General features: G+C 45.9%; 1 protein-coding gene across 4 annotated transcripts in view; it reads right to left on the minus strand.

Annotated features, from left to right (window-relative positions):
* Window positions 1-13,913, minus strand: part of FOXR1 (forkhead box R1) — a 39,711-nt gene extending 25,798 nt beyond the window's left edge. The window contains exon 1 of one of the 4 annotated variants that reach the window (XM_063942641.1): window positions 13,889-13,913. In XM_063942641.1, coding sequence (XP_063798711.1) covers window positions 13,889-13,898 — 10 coding nt within the window. In that variant the 5' untranslated portion in view covers window positions 13,899-13,913. Of the gene's footprint in view, window positions 1-9,759; window positions 9,969-13,888 lie in introns of those variants that run through there. The other 3 variants (XM_063942642.1, XM_063942640.1, XM_063942639.1) reach the window with 3 other exon arrangements.
* Between the last annotated feature and the right edge of the window lie 4,473 nt (window positions 13,914-18,386).

An 18,386-nucleotide genomic window follows, 5' to 3' on the forward strand; every position in this document is an offset into this window, starting at 1 on the left:
CAGAACTACTCCTGGCATGTGACATCAGGAGACTGTAATTCTAAACTACTGTGGGGACTTAGTAAGTACGATACCATCCTGGCATGTAATAGTTACTGTTTTAGTGTACTGTGTGTGTATATTTACAATAAAGTGCATTTGCCACTTTACTAAACTGTTTACCTGAGTGATCTGAGAATCCGTATCTTCACAATTGGTGGCAAGCAGTGGGGTCACTCAGTCCCAGTTTACCCTGGGTAAGGCTGCGAGAGGTGTCAGCGGAGGGCACCTAAGAGCCTTGTAAACAGTTTGGCACACAGTAGCCAGGTATCTTGCTGAAAAGTTGTTAGTACGTTTGGAAAGTCAGCAGCATGGAGGCAGAAACAGAAATGTACATAAACCTCAACAAGAGATTCCTGCATATGGTCTGTCGAGCACGAGGTATTAAGGTGACCGCAACAGATGGAAAGGAATCCCTAATTGCGAAATTGCTGAAATGGGATCAAGAACACCCTTGTGATGAGGAGGAGGACTCTGAGGAGTCAGATGAGGAGGAACAAGTGACGGAGTGGTTGAGACCTACAGCCGGGACATTCGATGCCAGTAACCGCAGGGAGAGCGGAGGATCGGAGGTGGTATCCCGAGGGTTAGTACAACCCCGTCTGAAAGCCCTTGAAGAGGGGAAGGTTGCAGAAATGTTTGAAAGAACACCGGAGGTATTACAGGCCCATCTAGAAGCACTGGGAGATGGCGCGACACCCGAGGATCGGATGCGGGTAATAAAGGAGGTGCTGGGATTACCAGAAGACAGTCCTACAGTGCGGACTCTTGCACCAGCAGCCACCGTTCTACAGACTGCCCTGTCCCATCAGGATGTGCCCCTGAGAAGTTGTCAGCGACGCAACCTGGCGCCTGAAGTTTCATACAGAGGAGATTTGCCAAACCAGCGACTGGGTCAGAGGATGGAGAGCTCGAGCAGTCGGCTGATGGAATCCACTCTAAGGTGGCGTGAACAGACCAGGGAGCAAGGTGTGTTGGATCACTCCAGGAGGCAGTTATCCCCAGAAAGGCGTACATGGAGTCTGGACCATACTGTGCGGGTAAGTGCAGTGAATGCTACCCTGTGCTATTCTATGCAAGAAATATCTGAGGAACAGCTGAGTTATAGCATTCCTTTACAAAGTACTAACCAATCAGCTAAGGTGCCTGTGGTGGGAGGGCTCGATACCCCACACACAGAGGACAAGACCCAGAGTCGTGATCTGCTTGATACAGCAATAGACCTGGGAGAAGTGCAGCTTCCAAGTTTTCCATTTTCAGAGATGGAAGATGACGAACTGGTGAATGAATGCCAGTACCAAGAACATGTTGGTGTCAAGGGTACCAAGGAGCTGATAAGGGCCGAGGATTCAACGCTGCAGGTGAGGTCTAGTCTGTCAGTGGCACCTGAACCAGCTGTCCAGTTTGCTATGCTAGGGGAGGCCCAGAAATTATCAATTGAGGGCGTAGAAGACATTTCAGACCCAAGGGAGGGGGTAGAGGCTTTTGAGGGGGGAGCACGTGGAGAAGAATTACAGTTACTCACTGCTCCCCTGCGGCCAAATTCATCCCAGTGGTTAAGTGCAGAAGAAGGGCCCCAGCCACTGACTATCCCTGCCAGGGTTCCTGATGCAAGGCTGGTGATGCAGATTGTGCTACCCTGTGATACCTCAGAAGTAGAGGGAGTAACGTCACTCAAAATGGGGGAGGGGGAGGCAAACCACTGTCCAGATGCACCAGAGGTGATGGAGGTGGAGTTCCCAGGGAATATAGTGTTGGGGAGGGAGAGTGAGGACCCCAGAGACCAGATCTTGTTGATGCAGATCACTCTCCTCTCTGATGCACCAAAGATAAAGGGAGTGTTGTCATTCAAAAAGAAGGGTGGTGAGGGAAGCATCTCTGATGATAAAGGATACCCACCATTAATCCGGCTGTTTAAACCCAGTGCCTGGGATACTGGAGGGGGTCTTAAAAACTGTGAACTGCTGAGCCCAGACCCTCCACCGCCAGATGGAAATGTAAGCCCACACTTGTTTGACCCAGGCGGTCCAGATGTGATGTCTGCCCATCCCAAATGGGTTACTCTTGTCACTGAATTACAGCGGCTGGAAAAAGTAGGGGAGGTCTGTAACGGACGCAGCCCAGCTGGCTCTTGAGGAGTACTTTTTGCCAGCCTGTTTCTGGATTCAGTGCGTTAGTCTAAAGAGACAGGACAGAACTGTGTTATCACCTATACAGCATGCTGCCTGGATTCCCAATAGAAATGGACATCACATATTATTGTGAAACATCATCCCTCTGTTATACTGTATGTGTTTGTGTTTATCAGGGAATAATATCTCTAGCCTGATGTTTTGTACAGAATGCATATGAAGATGTATATATATATATATATATATATATATATATATATATATATATATATATATATATATATGATTGTATTGTGTTGTGTTATTATATTGTACAGTTATATTTTATATGTTATATTTGGACTATGCGGTTTATTTGGTTATACCGTGTTCAATGTGTGTAGTTGTTTATAGGAATAGTTATCTGCCAGAGGATTTCACAGACAAATAGCAGCTGGAATACCTTGTCTGCTATAAAGGGGATCAATCTGGTGGTGAATGGACACTATCTGATACTTGGAGGAGGGATAACCTAATTAGCATCCATTGTTCTTTTAGTAGGCATGTATAGACATGTTACAGGACAACAGCAGGTGTTACCCTGCGATGAACCTGGCCTTTTCCCAGCCATATCCACCCCTTACTCTGCAGCTCCAATAAGCAGAGAGCACCACGTCTTGGACAGCCCTGGAAGGCAGGTCTACACCTAGAGGAATTGGTGGGATTTTTAAAAGAGAGACATCTGCACAGAAAGGCAGAGAGAGTGCATGGAAGTTCCTGGTCTGAGAGGAGTGATGTGTTTGGCTTCTGAAAGCTACTGGTAAGAGAGTGCTGCCAGTGTGCTGAGGCCTAGAAGCATTGTTGGAATCCACTGGTTTCAAGAGGCTACTGGACGTGCACTGAGGGTGAGATCTACACAGAAGGACAGAGAGAGTGGATGTACCTCTGGAGTGGAGACACTGACTAGGCATTGCGGTGCCGTCAGTGGCGAGAATCTGTTGCGAAGGGTATTGTGTGAGCTGGTATCCCAGAAAAGGGGACACAGAACTACTCCTGGCATGTGACATCAGGAGACTGTAATTCTAAACTACTGTGGGGACTTAGTAAGTACGATACCATCCTGGCATGTAATAGTTACTGTTTTAGTGTACTGTGTGTGTATATTTACAATAAAGTGCATTTGCCACTTTACTAAACTGTTTACCTGAGTGATCTGAGAATCCGTATCTTCACAAAGGCTTTCTTGCTCTAAGCATGGTTTGGATTACTTGCTTTGAAAATCCTTTAGCCTCTAAGATAGAGGTTTCAACAGCCACGCCGTCAAAGACAGGCGATCCAGATGACTGTGACAACAAGGACCCTGCATTAACAGATCTGGACGTTGAGGGAGCAGTATCGGTGCTTCCACGGACATTCTCCACAGATCTGTGTACCAATGCCTTCTTGGCCAAGCTGGAGCTATTAAAATGATTGCTCCTTTTGCCTGTTTTATCTTTCTCACTACTCTGGGTAACAGAGATATTGGAGGGAACAGATATGCCAGCTGAAACCTCCATTCTACTGACAGTGCGTCTACCAGGACTGCTCCTGGGTCCCTTGTTCTTGATCCGTACCTCGGAACTTTGTTGTTTAGACGAGACGCCATAAGGTCTATCTCCGGTAGACCCCATCTGTTCACCAGTGTCTGAAACACTTCTGGGTGTAGTGCCCATTCGGTTTCCTGAATGGTGTGCCGACTGAGAAAATCCGCTTCCCAATTTAGTACACCCGGGACAAATACTGCTGACAATGCTGGGAGATGGAGTTCTGCCCACTTTAGAATGGGAGTTACTTCCTCCATCAGACTCTTGCTGTGAGTCCCTCCTTGATGATTTAGGTATGCTACTGCCGTCGCATTGTCTGAGCGGATCTGGACTGGTCTTCCTTGTAGATTGTCCTTTGCCTGAACTAGGGCCAAGTAAATGGCTCTTATTTCTAACAGATTTATCGGCAGGCGACTTTCCCTTGCGGTCCATTTTCCCTGGAACCATAGGCTTCCGAGTACCGCCCCCCAACCTTGCAGGCTGGCATCTGTCGTCAGGACTTGCCACTCTTTTATCCAAAAGGGTCTCCCCTTGTTTAAATGGTCTGTCTGTAGCCACCATGCTAGAGACCTTTTTACATTTACTGGAATCTTTATCATCTGCTTCTTTATTGTTTGATGATTTCCGTTCCATTTTGTCAAAATGAGATGCTGCAATGGTCTGGAGTGGAATTGCGCATATTCCACCATGTCGAACGTTGATACCATCAGACCCAACAGTCGCATTGCTGCATGGACTGACATTGTCTGGGCTTGCAACGCTTCCTGAGCCATGACCTGCACCTTGACTATTTTCTTCTCTGGTAAGAGAACTCTCTGTAGGTCTGAATCCAATATGGCTCCCAAATGAACCATCCGCTGTGATGGATTCAGGGACGACTTCACCCAATTTATGAGCCACCCGTGTCTCTGTAAACAAACTATCGTCTGTTGGAGATGGCTCAACAGTAAATCTTGCGACTGTGCTAAGATTAATAGGTCGTCTAGGTATGGGAATATCCTTATCCCTTGTTTGCGCAGACAAGCTGCCATAACCACCATGATCTTGGTAAACACCCTGGGTGCTGTAGCTAGCCCGAAGGGCAGAGCTTGGAACTGGAAGTGTTCCTTGAGGATGGCAAACCTGAGGTAACACTGATGTGATAGTGCTATAGGCACATGTAGGTAAGCATCCCGCACATCCAGAGATACCATATAGTCTCCCGGTTCCATAGCCAACATTATGGAGCGTAACGTCTCCATGTGGAACTTCGGGATCCATATGTAATTGTTCAACCTCTTCAGATTTAGAATTGGTCGATATGACCCATTTGGTTTCTGGATTAGAAACAGATTGGAGTAATACCCCTGTCCCTTTTGTGATGGAGGTACTGGGACAATCACACCTGACTGCAGTAATTTTTGGACTGCTTCTTGCAGGGCATTGGCCTTCGACTCTATACGAGACGGGCTGGTGCAAAAAAATCTTTGAGGAGGCTGCCTCCTGAATGGGAACCCATACCCCTGAGATACTACCTTCTGCACCCAGGCATCTGTTGTTGACTGTTGCCATGTGGATGCAAATTGCAGGAGTCGGCCCCCAACCCTGGAATCCTCCAGGCGGAGGCCCGTCTCTTCAGGCTGAGGGCTTTTGTTCAGGTTTGGAAGCTGGCTTTTTGCTAGCCCACTGCTTCCTACCCCTGGATTTAAACTGGGGTTGTTTAGGCTCCTCTTTACCTTTCGCTTTGCTTTGCCAGCGAAATGAGCGAAATTTTAAACCCTTGGACTTAGGGTTGTAGGTAGCCGGAAATCTGACCTTCTTCGATTCAGCCTCTGACTCTAGGATATCCGATAAAGGTTTTCCAAATAATATATTACCCACGAAAGGCAATGCTTCCAATTCCTTCTTGGACTCCGCATCTGCCTTCCAGGTCCGTAGCCAGACTGCTCTGCGAGCGACTACTGCCAGGGCTGAAGCTTTAGAAGCAACAGTGCCTACATCAATGGCTGCTTCTTCTAAATACTGGGCAGATTGTCTTAAACGGCAAAGACGATCCTCTTGCTCCCTAGTAGGAGAGGGGATGTCATTCTCTAGTTCCTCTATCCATTCGCCCATTGCCTTTGCTACCCAGGCCGAAGCCATAGCAGGTCTTACCACTGCACCCACAAGAGAAAAAATATTTTTCAATAGGCTCTCTACCCTCCTGTCTGTGACATCATTCAAAGAGGTAGATGACAGTGGCAAAGCAGATTTGTGCACTAGTCGCAGAACATGTGCATCTACTTTTGGAGGAACTTCTCTCTTCGAACAATCTCCAGCAGGAAATGGATAATAAGAATCCCATCTCCTAGGAATCTTATACTTTTTACCGGGTGCTGCCCAAGACTCATCCATCATTTCCGTCAACTCCTCTGACGCTGGAAATTCAGCTTTCACTGACTTTGTTCGTTTGAATACAGGTGCTTTTGCTTTTAACGCTGTCTTGGCTGGTTCTTCCAGAGAAAGCACAGCCTTTACTGCATTAATGAGTTCAGCTACATCATCTGAACTAAAGCTCTGCGACTGATCATCATACGGAGTTGAATCTATTGTTTCCGCATCATCATCCGATGTATCCTCTTGTGTAGTCTGCCATACAGACGTATCTGTCTTAGTCTTACCTACCCCTTGGTTGCTTGTAGAGGCTACTGGAACCAAACCATAGGAAGGGAGCTGCATGTATGGGTTCATAGTGTAACCTAACCCTTGAGGTGGTGCTACTGGAGCTAACCTGTCCGCTATTGAAGACAGAGTCTTTGCGAACATATTCCATGGTGGCTCTACTGGAGGTTGAACAAACTCCTGTTTTTTACTTCGCTGAAAAGCGAAACAGATTGCACACAAACCCTCATAAGTGACCAATTGAATCATATCAATTACCCCTGACTTACAAGATAAGCATGTTAGGGCTGTAGGAGTGCTTGACAAATTCTCATCACTTTTGCCGCTCACAGACATTTTTTCTGATATTGACTACACAACTTTGTGACTGAACCACACTCTATAATCAGTATATAGAGGTGAAATCAATCTGACCACAGTGCACCTGATTTGAGGGTCAGAACAGGACTGACATTACACAGAAAAGTCAGCACACATACTAGCAGTCAGTCACATGTTAAAGCATTAGACATGGTCATATGAGAATACAACCTCCATAATAACTTATACATAAGTAGGAAAATTGTACTTCTGTTTAACTGGTTCTTTTTCAACATAACATGCAGAAAACACAGTAATATACAGGTCTCATATGCAATAGGTACTAAAAATTAACAGTGCACACTAAGAAGTAGAAGGAATTTTTAGTACTGTATACCCTGCCTCCAGGGAGCGGGATACAGGGAGACTCACCACACTTTCATATCCAAGCAAAGACGCTCGAAAGACGCTGAGTGGATTCAGACGCTACTGGTGTACACTGCCGCTCCTGGTAACTGATAACGGACACGGACGCTCACCAACGGACACGGACGCTGAGCGACTCCACGTGCATGCAGACACTAAAGGCCTGCGACTCGGTCTGGGCGGGTTTATATCCAGTGTACACAACCGCAGCGTCTAAGCTGCGACCGAGTACCCTCGTGGTAGCGTCTGAGCCGGAAGTGAGGTCATTCAGTTCATGAAACGAGAGACCCGCGGGAACTGGCCATGAACTCGGAGGAGGGACGGCCAGGAGAGCGTCTGAAACCCCCTGTTGACTTAAACTCCCAGGATCGCGGCCTCACCTAGTCCTGGCGCCTATGATCCCCGGAGCGTAGCGCTGTCACACTCGAGATGTTCGGCGCATCAACACGCTGTTTGTAGTCTCCACCAAATCAGCGTAGCTGTGTCCTGACCCCTCTAGTAAGAGGAAGTCCATATACTCACTGTCTCCCCATGCTCCGGCCACAGCCTGGTAACGTCTGCTGGACCTGCTAGAACATCCGACACAGACGCCCGTCGAGACAGCACTGTACCGCGAAGGTAAGCGTTGTTGCGACCCGGTGGGGAGTTGTTGGAGCGACTCTTTCTAATACACGTTTAAGACGCTGTTAAGAGAAGTCGCTCAAACCAAAACAGTAAGTCTATAAAAATAAAGTAATGAAAAACTTGAGGCTGCTTTCACAGCAGCCCTGTGACCATGCGGCTTCCTGCCGCACCAAGCAAAAAACTGATCTGACTGAGTCAGTGGGCGGGACTATACAGTGGAGGCCCCAATGCATCCTGGGAGGCCAGAAAGCTCGTGACCGTGTTGGTGCCATTTTCGCTGTCGCTCGACAATATCCCAATGTTATCCTGTGGATAATCCTGTGGACCCAGCCAGAGAAATATATATATATATATATATATATATATATATATATATATATATATATATATACACACATATACATACATACAGTATAATAGTGATCAATGTAACCTTTATTTTACCATTCCACAATATGTATGAGAAATATAATAAAGGAGTTTTGGATATTAGCCAATCAGAACACATCTTGCATACCAGCAGTTTTTTTTATTTTTATACTATGTTATGTAATTAATCACAACGCACCCATACAGATGGAATTCCAGGTCCAGATTTATATACAGCATATAAGTGCATTCACTTTGACATGGCTGCACTATGGGCCTGATTCATGTTTGTATGTAAAGCAAAAAAGCAAGTAACTGAGCAAAACCATGTTGCACTGCAGGTGGGGCAGATGTAACATGTGCAGAAAGATTTAGATTTGGGTGGGGTGTATTCAAACTGATATCTAAATTGCAATGTAAAAATAAAGCGGTCTAACATTTGTGAGCTACATGCAACAGCATCCAGTATTTACCCTGCACAGAAAAAAATATAAACGTATCTGCTCCCCTTGCATTGCAATATGCTTTGTTCCAGATACATTATTACTGGCTTCTTTTTTTTGCTTTATTTGTGAGCACGCCATTAATGATTGGGAAAAATGGTAACACAACACTCAGCCATGCCATTTTCACCACATCCTTCCACGTTTCTTAATCTGGAGACCATATTGATTAAACTGTGCTGTATATAAATTTTGTACCTATACATACATACACAAACCCTATTTTCTGGATATCAAAAGGCCTGGTGTGCCAGAAGGGGATCAGTACCGTCAGTATTCCAACAGCGGGATCCCGGCCACGGGTATGCCGGCAGCGGGCGACTGCTAGCAAAGCCCCTTGTGGGCTCGCTATGCTCGCCATCCTGCGGGCACGGTGGCACGCTGCACTCGCCACAGGATTTATTTTCCCTTTATGGGTGTCGGGATTCCGGCGTCGGTATTTCCCCACTAGTAGGAGTTCCGGCATCGACATTGCGATGTCCGGGATCCCGACTAGCAGTATGGCGACCCCTTCCCGCCAGAAGTGGGAAGCAACATCATATAATGGGTGGATTAGGCAGATCAACTGAATAGCTACAGTTGTCCCGATTTTCCCATCATCAATGTCCCGATTTTCCCATCATCGATGTTAACTGGTATTTGTGTCAGATATTTACGGGGGAATTTAATTGGCAGCAAACTGCCCACCCAGCTGAATCTGTGTGATCTGATAGTGTTCACTACCCCATAGGGTAGCAAGCACTTTTGTGCGAATTGGCCGTATGAAGGATGCAAGATGGGGTACCAATGCCGACGTTTAAATTGAAATAAAAGTGAGTAAGTAATAATGTCATATACGTATTACATATTGCACATTATTGTACTTTTAAAACGCAAAACATGACACACATGTTGTGGAACTACTGCAATTAGCTTACTTGCATGCATTTCTGCTTTATACCTGCATAATAGACATTGCAGGTACAGTGCAAAACCAGGAGCATGAATCTGATCACAGAAGTGGAAAGCACCTCCAATTTTAAAAGTTGTTTCTTGTTTAACATGATAAAAGTTATATAAAGTCAACTAAACCATTTGTTGGGAAAGGCTGGCTCAGCTGTGTCTAGCACCACCAGACTCAATTAGCACAGGTTGAAAAAGTCCCAACAGCAGCATGCATCTTACCAGGAAAGTACTGATCAATAGTCACACACTGTTTCAGTTCCTCCTTCATGTCCCAGTCTTCCAGAGCTGTTGACAGGTGAAGACTTTCATACCTGGATCTATCAGCAAAGCGTAGATACATCCCTGCTCTACCAATCTGGATTGCATGTAACCATCACACACAAGCATGGAGCAGATTCAGTAAGGTTACAGCTGATCCCTCCCACTCAAATTTAAAGGGTCAGCATCACAAAGATTATACTTGTTTTAGGGAACTGTGCACAAGCTTTTCTTATTATATGGGAATGTGATGCATTGCTACTACACAAATAATTAGAGATGTCTTTTCTTGGGTGTTTGTGTTTTGGTTTTGGATCTGAATCTCTTTCGTGTATTGGTTTTACCAAAACCGCCCTTGCGTGCTTTGGATCTGTATTGGTTTTGCCAAAACCGCCTTTGTGTGTTTTGGATCTGTACTGGTTTTAGATCTGTGTTGTTTTTTTTTTTTTTAATCATAAAAACAGCTAAAATCACATAATTTTGGCCTGTTTTTGTTCCTACAGTATTATTAATCTGAATAACATTCATTTCCACTCATTTTCAGTCAGTTTTGACCACCTCACAACTCACAATATTGTTTGTCAACACGCCTGGCTGGCTATCTAAGCAACAGAGCAGCGGCACAAACACACGGCAGTTATTTCTGTTTAAAAATGTTTTAGAAATTAGAAATGTATTAGCAATAATCAATCGAACCAACTCACAAGTACTATCAATAGAAAACAATCCAACACAGAAATTTACTGAGAATCGTGTGTAGAATATCATTGCTCTAAAGTAGTAAACAAAAAACCTCAAAAAACGTGTAAAATAGCAACAGCAGACATTGATGACCCCTACACAAATGCCCCCAGCACATGCCTATTTTTAGTGCCCAGTCTGTACCTCCCTCCTGGGTTACTGATGACTGGCACTCTGTGCTCATGTTAAGCCCCAATCAATCTGCCTTTTTGTCGAGCAGCTCCCCAAAAACTCGCCAATCACAAAAACACAGCATTCCGTACCTGCGTAGTACAGTGCGGAATACTTTGGGGGACACAGTTAAATATCGATCAGGTTACAGTGCTGGTCGTATTATGGTTGGATACAGTGTGGGGCGGATACAGGGGGTCATTCCAACCCGATTGCATGCTGCAGTTTTTCGCAGCGGTGAGATCGGGTCAGAACTGCGCATGCGCCGATGTTGCATGCCAGACGGCCGTCGTTGCCTAGCGGTTGCCTCTGCCTGATTGACAGGCAGAGGCGGTCGCTTGGCGGGAGACGGCGGCGTTTGGGCGATGCTTTTGTACTTGTGCGGTGGGGCCGGGCCAGACATGCGGGGTGGACTAGCCCTGTGCTAGGCGTCCCCCTGCATGTCTGTGTCAGAGATCATAGCTACGATCTGGTCGGAATGACCCCCACAGTGTGAGTTACAGTGCAGGTTGGATACAATGCAGGTTACAGTGTGGGTCAGATACAGGATAGATGGATACAGTGTGGGTTGGATACCATGTAGGTCAGATACAGTGCAGGTTACAGTGCGGGTTGGATACAGTGCAGGTCAGAGTGCGGATTGAAAATAGGGCAGGTTACAGTATAGGTCGGATACAGTGCACATTGACTACAGTGCAAGGTCGGATAGAGTGTAGGTCGGATACAGTGTAGTATACAGTTCAGGCCGGATACATTGCAGGTCAGAGTGCAGGTTGGATACAGTGTGGGTTGGATACAGTGTAGATTACAGTGCAGGTTGCATACACTGCGCGTTGTATACAGTGTGGTTCAGATACAGTGCAGTTTACAGTGCAGGTCAGATAAGAGTGGGTTGGCTATAGTGAAAGGTCAGATACATCGCGTGTCGGATACAGTGCAAGTTGGATACAACAATAGTGCACTTACTGTAGCAGGGGATGTCGGCGTTGTCCTCAATGCAGGGGTGCCGTAGGTGTCCTCAATGTGGGTATGCTGGTGGTGTCGGCAGTGGGTGGTGATGGCGGTTTCCTCAGTGCAAGGGTGTTGGTGGTGTTGGCAATGCTGGATGTCGGCATTGTCTTCAATACGGGTGTCGCAGTGGTGTCCTCATTGCAGGGGACAGTATTTGCAGGAGTGCCGGCAGTATCGGCAGTGTGGGTGTCCCAGTGGTGTCCTCAGTGCAGGGGTGCCAACAGTGCAGGTGTCCTCAGTGGTGTCCTCAGTGGTTGTACTCTGTAAGGGGGCTGCCGGTGATGTCGGCAGTGCGAGGGTGGCAGTAGTGTAATATGTGTGGAGGTGCCGCTGGTGTCCTCTGTACGACAGCTGTGTCGACAATGTAGGTTGTGTCCTCTGTGTGGAGGTGTCGGCAGTGCGGGGGTGATGGCTGTGTCCTCAGTGCAGGGGTGCCGGCAGTGTCTGCAGTGTGGGGGTGCCAGCAGTGCGGGCAGCGGTGTTGGCGGGTGCCATTATCGTGGTGGAGGCATCTATCTTTCCCCCTCTTAGCCTATGGAGACACACTGATTGGCTGAGAGCCGTGACAGACGGCTCTCTCAGCATGAGCTGTCTTCCATAGACTATAATGGGGACTGGCGCCTGAGCCAAAACCTCAGGATCCAACAGTGGGATCCTGAGGTTTTAGGTCGCTCTGGTATCTGGGGCAAGCAAGGAGATCTGAGCTGTGGCTCGGATCGCCCCGGATCCCCTATGTTTGGGTGGGTCTCAGAGAACCATCCCTGCTCATCGCTAGTAATAATATTTACAAAGATTTTACAGAAAGTATATGATATCCTGATCTGTAACTAGAAAGGCCACTTTCAATGAACTGTGCACAGATAGTCGTACCATATTATGCCTATAAACCGGGACTCATGATATATATATATATATATATATATATATATATATATATATATATGAAAGGGGGATGTCTTAAGGGAGCTTAATCAAGGTATTATCTTCCAGGATTTGACCACAGTTCACTTAAAAAACTCCAATTTATTTGTATAAAAGTGTTGGACAGTGAATCACATTGAATAACAAATGGCTGACATATTTAAAATACAGACATCAGATATAAAACAATATAATGCGGACAGTTTGTTAATCCGAAGATGCTCTCTTAATTAATACATATCCGATGCTCTCATATCCGAACCAAAACCCAACGCATTTCGTCCAACTGGACTTCATCAGGGGCTCATTATCAACAAGGTTGGAAGAACATAAAAGAATGGATGACCGATATATGATCGTATTTATCCCTCAAAAAAATCAATAAAAACGCTTGCATTAATGGATGTAATGAAAAGTGCGCTGAATTCACAGCTAAAATGAATGTACCAACTCAGTGAGGCAAACAATAACACAATAGTGCTGAATTCACTACAAGCCACAATGTCGTTTATGCAGATAATGCTCAGCAGGAAGAGTGGCTTCTCCTAGTCAGCAGCATTGTTATGAGCATTAGCAAGCATTGGGGGTCATTCCAACCTGATTGCACGCTAGTTATTTTTTGCAGCGCTGCGATCAGGTAAAAACTCGGCAAAACTGCGCATGCACCGCAATGCGCAGGATCATTGTACGGGTACAAAGCAGATTGGTGCTGGGCGATGGATTTAACGAAGAATCCATTCGCACAGCCGATCGCAAGAAGGTTGACAGGAAGAAGGCGTTTATGGGTGTCAACTGACCGTTTTCAGGGAGTGGCTGGAAAAACACAGGCGTGTCCAAGCGTTTGCATGGTGGGTGTCTGACATCAATTCCGGGACCGGACAGGCTGAAGTGATCGCAGCGGCTGAGTAAGTTCAGACCTACTCAGAAACTGCACAAACTGTTTTTGTACCGCTTGGCTGCACAAGCGTTCGCACACTTGCAAAGTGAAAATACACTCCCCATAGGCAGTGACTATCTGATCGCAGCGCTGCAAAAAATAGCCAGCATGCGATCAGGTCGAAATGACCTCCTATGTCAATAGGAAACTGCATGTGCTTTAAGAAAAGGCCACTGCTTCTTCCAGATCCCCGGCCTAAACCCAAAAGCGAAAATCATTTGCATATGCTTAAACCTGTACTACACTACACATGTTTTATAAGAAGTGCCAGTGCAAAAATGTCAGTGAAAAGCTGTGCATGTCTTTCACCTAAACCCATGCACTAGGGCAGTGGTTCTCAAACTCGGTTCTCAGGACCCCACACAGCTCAAGTTTTTCAGGTCACCCAGCAGGTGCACAGGTGTACTATTCATTACTCACTGACACATTTTAAAAGATCCACAGGTTGAGCTAATTTTGTGATATTGTGAGGAGACCTGGAAAACATGAACTGTTTGAGGTCCAGAGGGCCGGGTTTGAGAACCTATGCATTAAGAGCCTGATGTTGAGTACACATGTTGGACATAATTCACTAGACCCTATAACACACAGGTTCTAAAACTCGGTCCTCAGGACCCCACACAGTGCATGTTTACCAGGTCGCCTCACAGAATCACAATTGAAATAATTAGCTCTACCTGTGGACCTTTTAAAATGTGTTCGTGAGTAATTAATACACCTGTGCACCTGCTGGGTTAAACATGCACTGTGTGGGGTCTTGAGGACCGAGTTTGTGAACCTGTGCTCTAACAAGACCATAGTTGCCTATCCTCTCTCATTCTGCAGGAGACTCCCTGAAATAGCAGCAATCTCCCTGTCTCCCTGAATAGACCAGCAATCTCCCTGATTGTACCTTACCCCCATTATGTAGCTGTTACATTCTTGGGGGGGGAACAATAAATCAGAGATGTATCCATTCAAATAGGATCATCAGTGCCATTTCCCTGCATTGGTTATAAGGCACAATGATCCCTATGGCTACATGCATTTTAAATAAGGTTTTTCATGGCCACTTGCAGTATATGTGTATACAGTATACTGACATTAGGGCTCATTTACATTTGGATGTAAGCAATTTTCACGACACGTCTCTCAGATGTAGCAGCACACGTCCGCGATGATAGGTGTTACTTTCACAATCTCCCTAACATGTTTTTTCAAAAGTAGGCAAGTATGAACAAGACTCCTTCCATCAGGTGAAAATGCTCTGCTCCTTGACTTCTGTTTCAACACAGGTGACAGCAGCTATAAATGAAAAGAGAAGCCCAGGAGCAGAGCATTTTGTACCTGGGTCATGTATGTTGGAAGGCAGTGGCGTATCTAGAGAGGAGGGGGCCCGTGTGCAGTCTCCATGTGTGGGCCCCCTCCTCTCCCATAGCCGCCAGTGCTCTGAGCGCTAGAGACTCTAGCACAGTGCTACAAACTACAGCGCTTGCGCAGGTCTCCGGGAAAATGGCGCAGCTGACATTTATTCGGAGGCCTACGCATATGCTGTAGCCTTTGGCACTGTGCCAGAGTCTCTAGTTTTTCTTACCGCTAACAGTGAACGCTGCCAGCTATGGGAGAGGAGGGGGCCCACACACAGAACCGATGGACACCAGAAAGGTAAGTATAGAAGAAATGGATGCAGTGTGTACGGTGTGGGACCCCTCTGGACCCAGGGGCCCGTGTGTACCGTACACACTGCCCCCATTATAGATACAACACTGTTGTAAGGTCTGAATTCACTAAAAAGCGGCTCATGAAAACAGTATATTGTCATATGCCATTCCTCCTGAAGCCTAGTACACACTGAAGGTAATTCCAAGTTGATCGCAGCAGGAATTTAGTTAGCAGTTGGGCAAAACCATGTGCACTGCAGGGGAGGCAGATTTAACATGTGCAGAGAGAGTTAGATTTGGGTGTGGTGTGTTCAATCTGCAATCTAATTTGCAGTGTAAAAATAAAGCAGCCAATATTTACCCTGCACAGAAATAAAATAACCCACCCAAATCTAACTCTTTCTGCACATGTTATATCTGCCTCCCCTGCAGTGTACATGGGCCCTCATTCCGAGTTGTTCGCTCGCAAGCTGTTTTTAGCAGATTTACTCACGCTAAGCCGCCGCCTACTGGGAGTGAATCTTAGCATCTTAAAATTGCGAACGACGTATTCGCAATATTGCGATTACACCTCTCTTAGCAGTTTCTGAGTAGCTCCAGACTTACTCGGCATCTGCGATCAGTTCAGTGCTTGTCGTTCCTGGTTTGACGTCACAAACACTCCCAGCGTTCGCCCAGACACTCCTCCGTTTCTCCAGCCACTCCCGCGTTTTTCCCAGAAACGGTAGCGTTTTTTCACACACACCCATAAAACGGCCAGTTTCCGCCCAGAAACACCCACTTCCTGTCAATCACATTACGATCGCCTGAACGATGAAAAAGCCGTGAGTAAAATTCCTAACTGCATAGCAAATTTACTTGGCGCAGTCGCAGTGCGAACATTGCGCATGCGCACTAAGCGGAAAATCGCTGCGATGCGAAGAAATTTACCGAGCGAACAACTCGGAATGACCCCCACGGTTTTGTCCAACTGCTAAAAAATGTCCTGCTGCGATCAACTTGGAATTACCCCCACTAGGCGATCCCTACACACTTGCCGAAGCTGGCGGGGAAGGCAGCGACGGCGGTGGGGGAACGACAGCTATGCTGCATCTGCAGCATGGCTGTTGTTAACCAGGGGGTCGTTAACGATGTGCGGGAGCACGCATCGTTAACGACATTGAATGTGCACACTGGACGAGATTGTGAAAGATCTCGCTCAGATCGGCCCTTCTGGCTGAGATCTTTCATTTTCTCGTCTAGTGTGTATGGGGCTTAACTTTCCCGATTTTGTTAGACAGTCCCGATTGGAACCCTCTCAGAAGGAACGCAAAAAGAAGCCCATAGGCTTCTATTGGGTAACGCCATCCCACTGGGTCCAAGCTCTGGAATGTATTGCATTCCGGAGCTTGGTACATATCAAAATGCGGCCAAACCTCACAAAATGCAATTTTCTGAGTTTTCGCCACATTTTCTTGTTTAGTACAGCGTGCCATTAAATAGAATGTTATCTCGATTCTACATGGGTCAAAATACTGGTACAATGTCCTAATATATTGAGTAAATCACATAAAATCAATTTTATAGGGTGTTAGAAGCTGGAACTATACTTAATACACTTAAAAGTCCGATCCATAGCAAATACACAGCAAATTCCAGATCCATATATAAATTGACGGAAAAGGCCAGATCAATAGTAAATACCCCAAAAATCTGGATCCATACCATACACACAGAAAAAGAAGGATACATACTAATTTCACAAACACATATACAGACACCTGGGGGTAAATTTACTAAGATGGGAGATCTATTTAAGATGGGATGTTGCCCATAGCAACCAATCAGATTCCAGGTATTATCTTCTAGAAGGTTCTAGATCATGGGTCTTCAACCTGTGGCCCTCCAGCTGCTGTGAAACTACATATCCCAACATGCCCTGCCACAGTTTTGCTATTACGGTATGCTAAAACTGAGGCAAGGCATGCTGGGATCTGTAGTTCCACAGCAGCTGGAGGGCCACGGGTTGAAGACCCATGTTCTAGATAAATGAGAAGTAGAATTTGGTTGGTTGCTATGGACAACATCCCATATTAAATAGAACTCCCATCTTAGTAAATTTACCCTCTGGTTCTTGCTGTACTAATTTACAGAAACGGTTGGATTCACACACAATACACACAATACACACAAATTGCTACATCCATAACAAATACATTAAAAAAGCTGAATTCATACACATTTTAAAACACTACTTTGATTAACACTAAATTCACATTTTTGTTCACATTTACTGTGGATCGAACTTTCTCTGTGTATTTATTAAGCAAGGGAATTCTGTATGTGAATTTTCAGTGGATTCAATTTTTTCTGTGTATTTGGAGGCAAAAATTGCTTTAGGAACCAACATTTTGCAAACAAATATATTGGGCCGAACGTCTTGCCTTGTAAACCTGGTATTGCCTTGTAAATGTTTGCTGCTTTACAAAAACATATGAGTTTGGATGGAATTTCGGAGCTCCGACCGTCTCGCACTCCATTACATCCAGCCCATTAAGTAAATTGTGCCTACCTGTCACCGTTCGGGTCAGTTCAGAGCCATAACTAGACATTTTGGTGCCCTGTGCCAGAAAGAGAAGTGGTGCCCCCACCGATATTTAAAATAGGGGTGTATCTTCATGTGGAAGGGGTGTGGTCACAGAATAGTACCATTTCACATTACACCACACAGTAGTGTCTGTTATTCACATTACACCACACAGTAGTACCTCTTACACACATTACGCCAGGTACAGTACCTAATACACGTTATGCCAGGTAGAGCCCCTTACACACATTACACCAGGTAGAGCCCCTTACACACATTACACCACATAGAGCTCCTTACACACATTATGTCAGGTAGAGTCCCTTATACACATTCTGCAATGTAGAGCCCCTTATACACATTAAGCCAGGTAGAGCCCTTACACACATTACACCAAGTAGATGAGTGTTTTGTTTATACCGTACAGTTTCTAATGCTCTGCAGTAGGACAGTGTGTGTCGAAATGCTCTGTAGTTAGGACAGTTTGTAATGCTCTGCAGTAGGACAGTCCGTGTAGCAATACTCTGCAGTAGTAGTGTGTGTAGCAATGCTGTGCAGTTAGGGCAGGGTGTAATGCTCTACAGCATGGGTCTTCAACCTG

This window comes from Pseudophryne corroboree, chromosome 10 (genome assembly GCF_028390025.1).
Source record: "Pseudophryne corroboree isolate aPseCor3 chromosome 10, aPseCor3.hap2, whole genome shotgun sequence".
NCBI lineage: Eukaryota > Metazoa > Chordata > Amphibia > Anura > Myobatrachidae > Pseudophryne > Pseudophryne corroboree.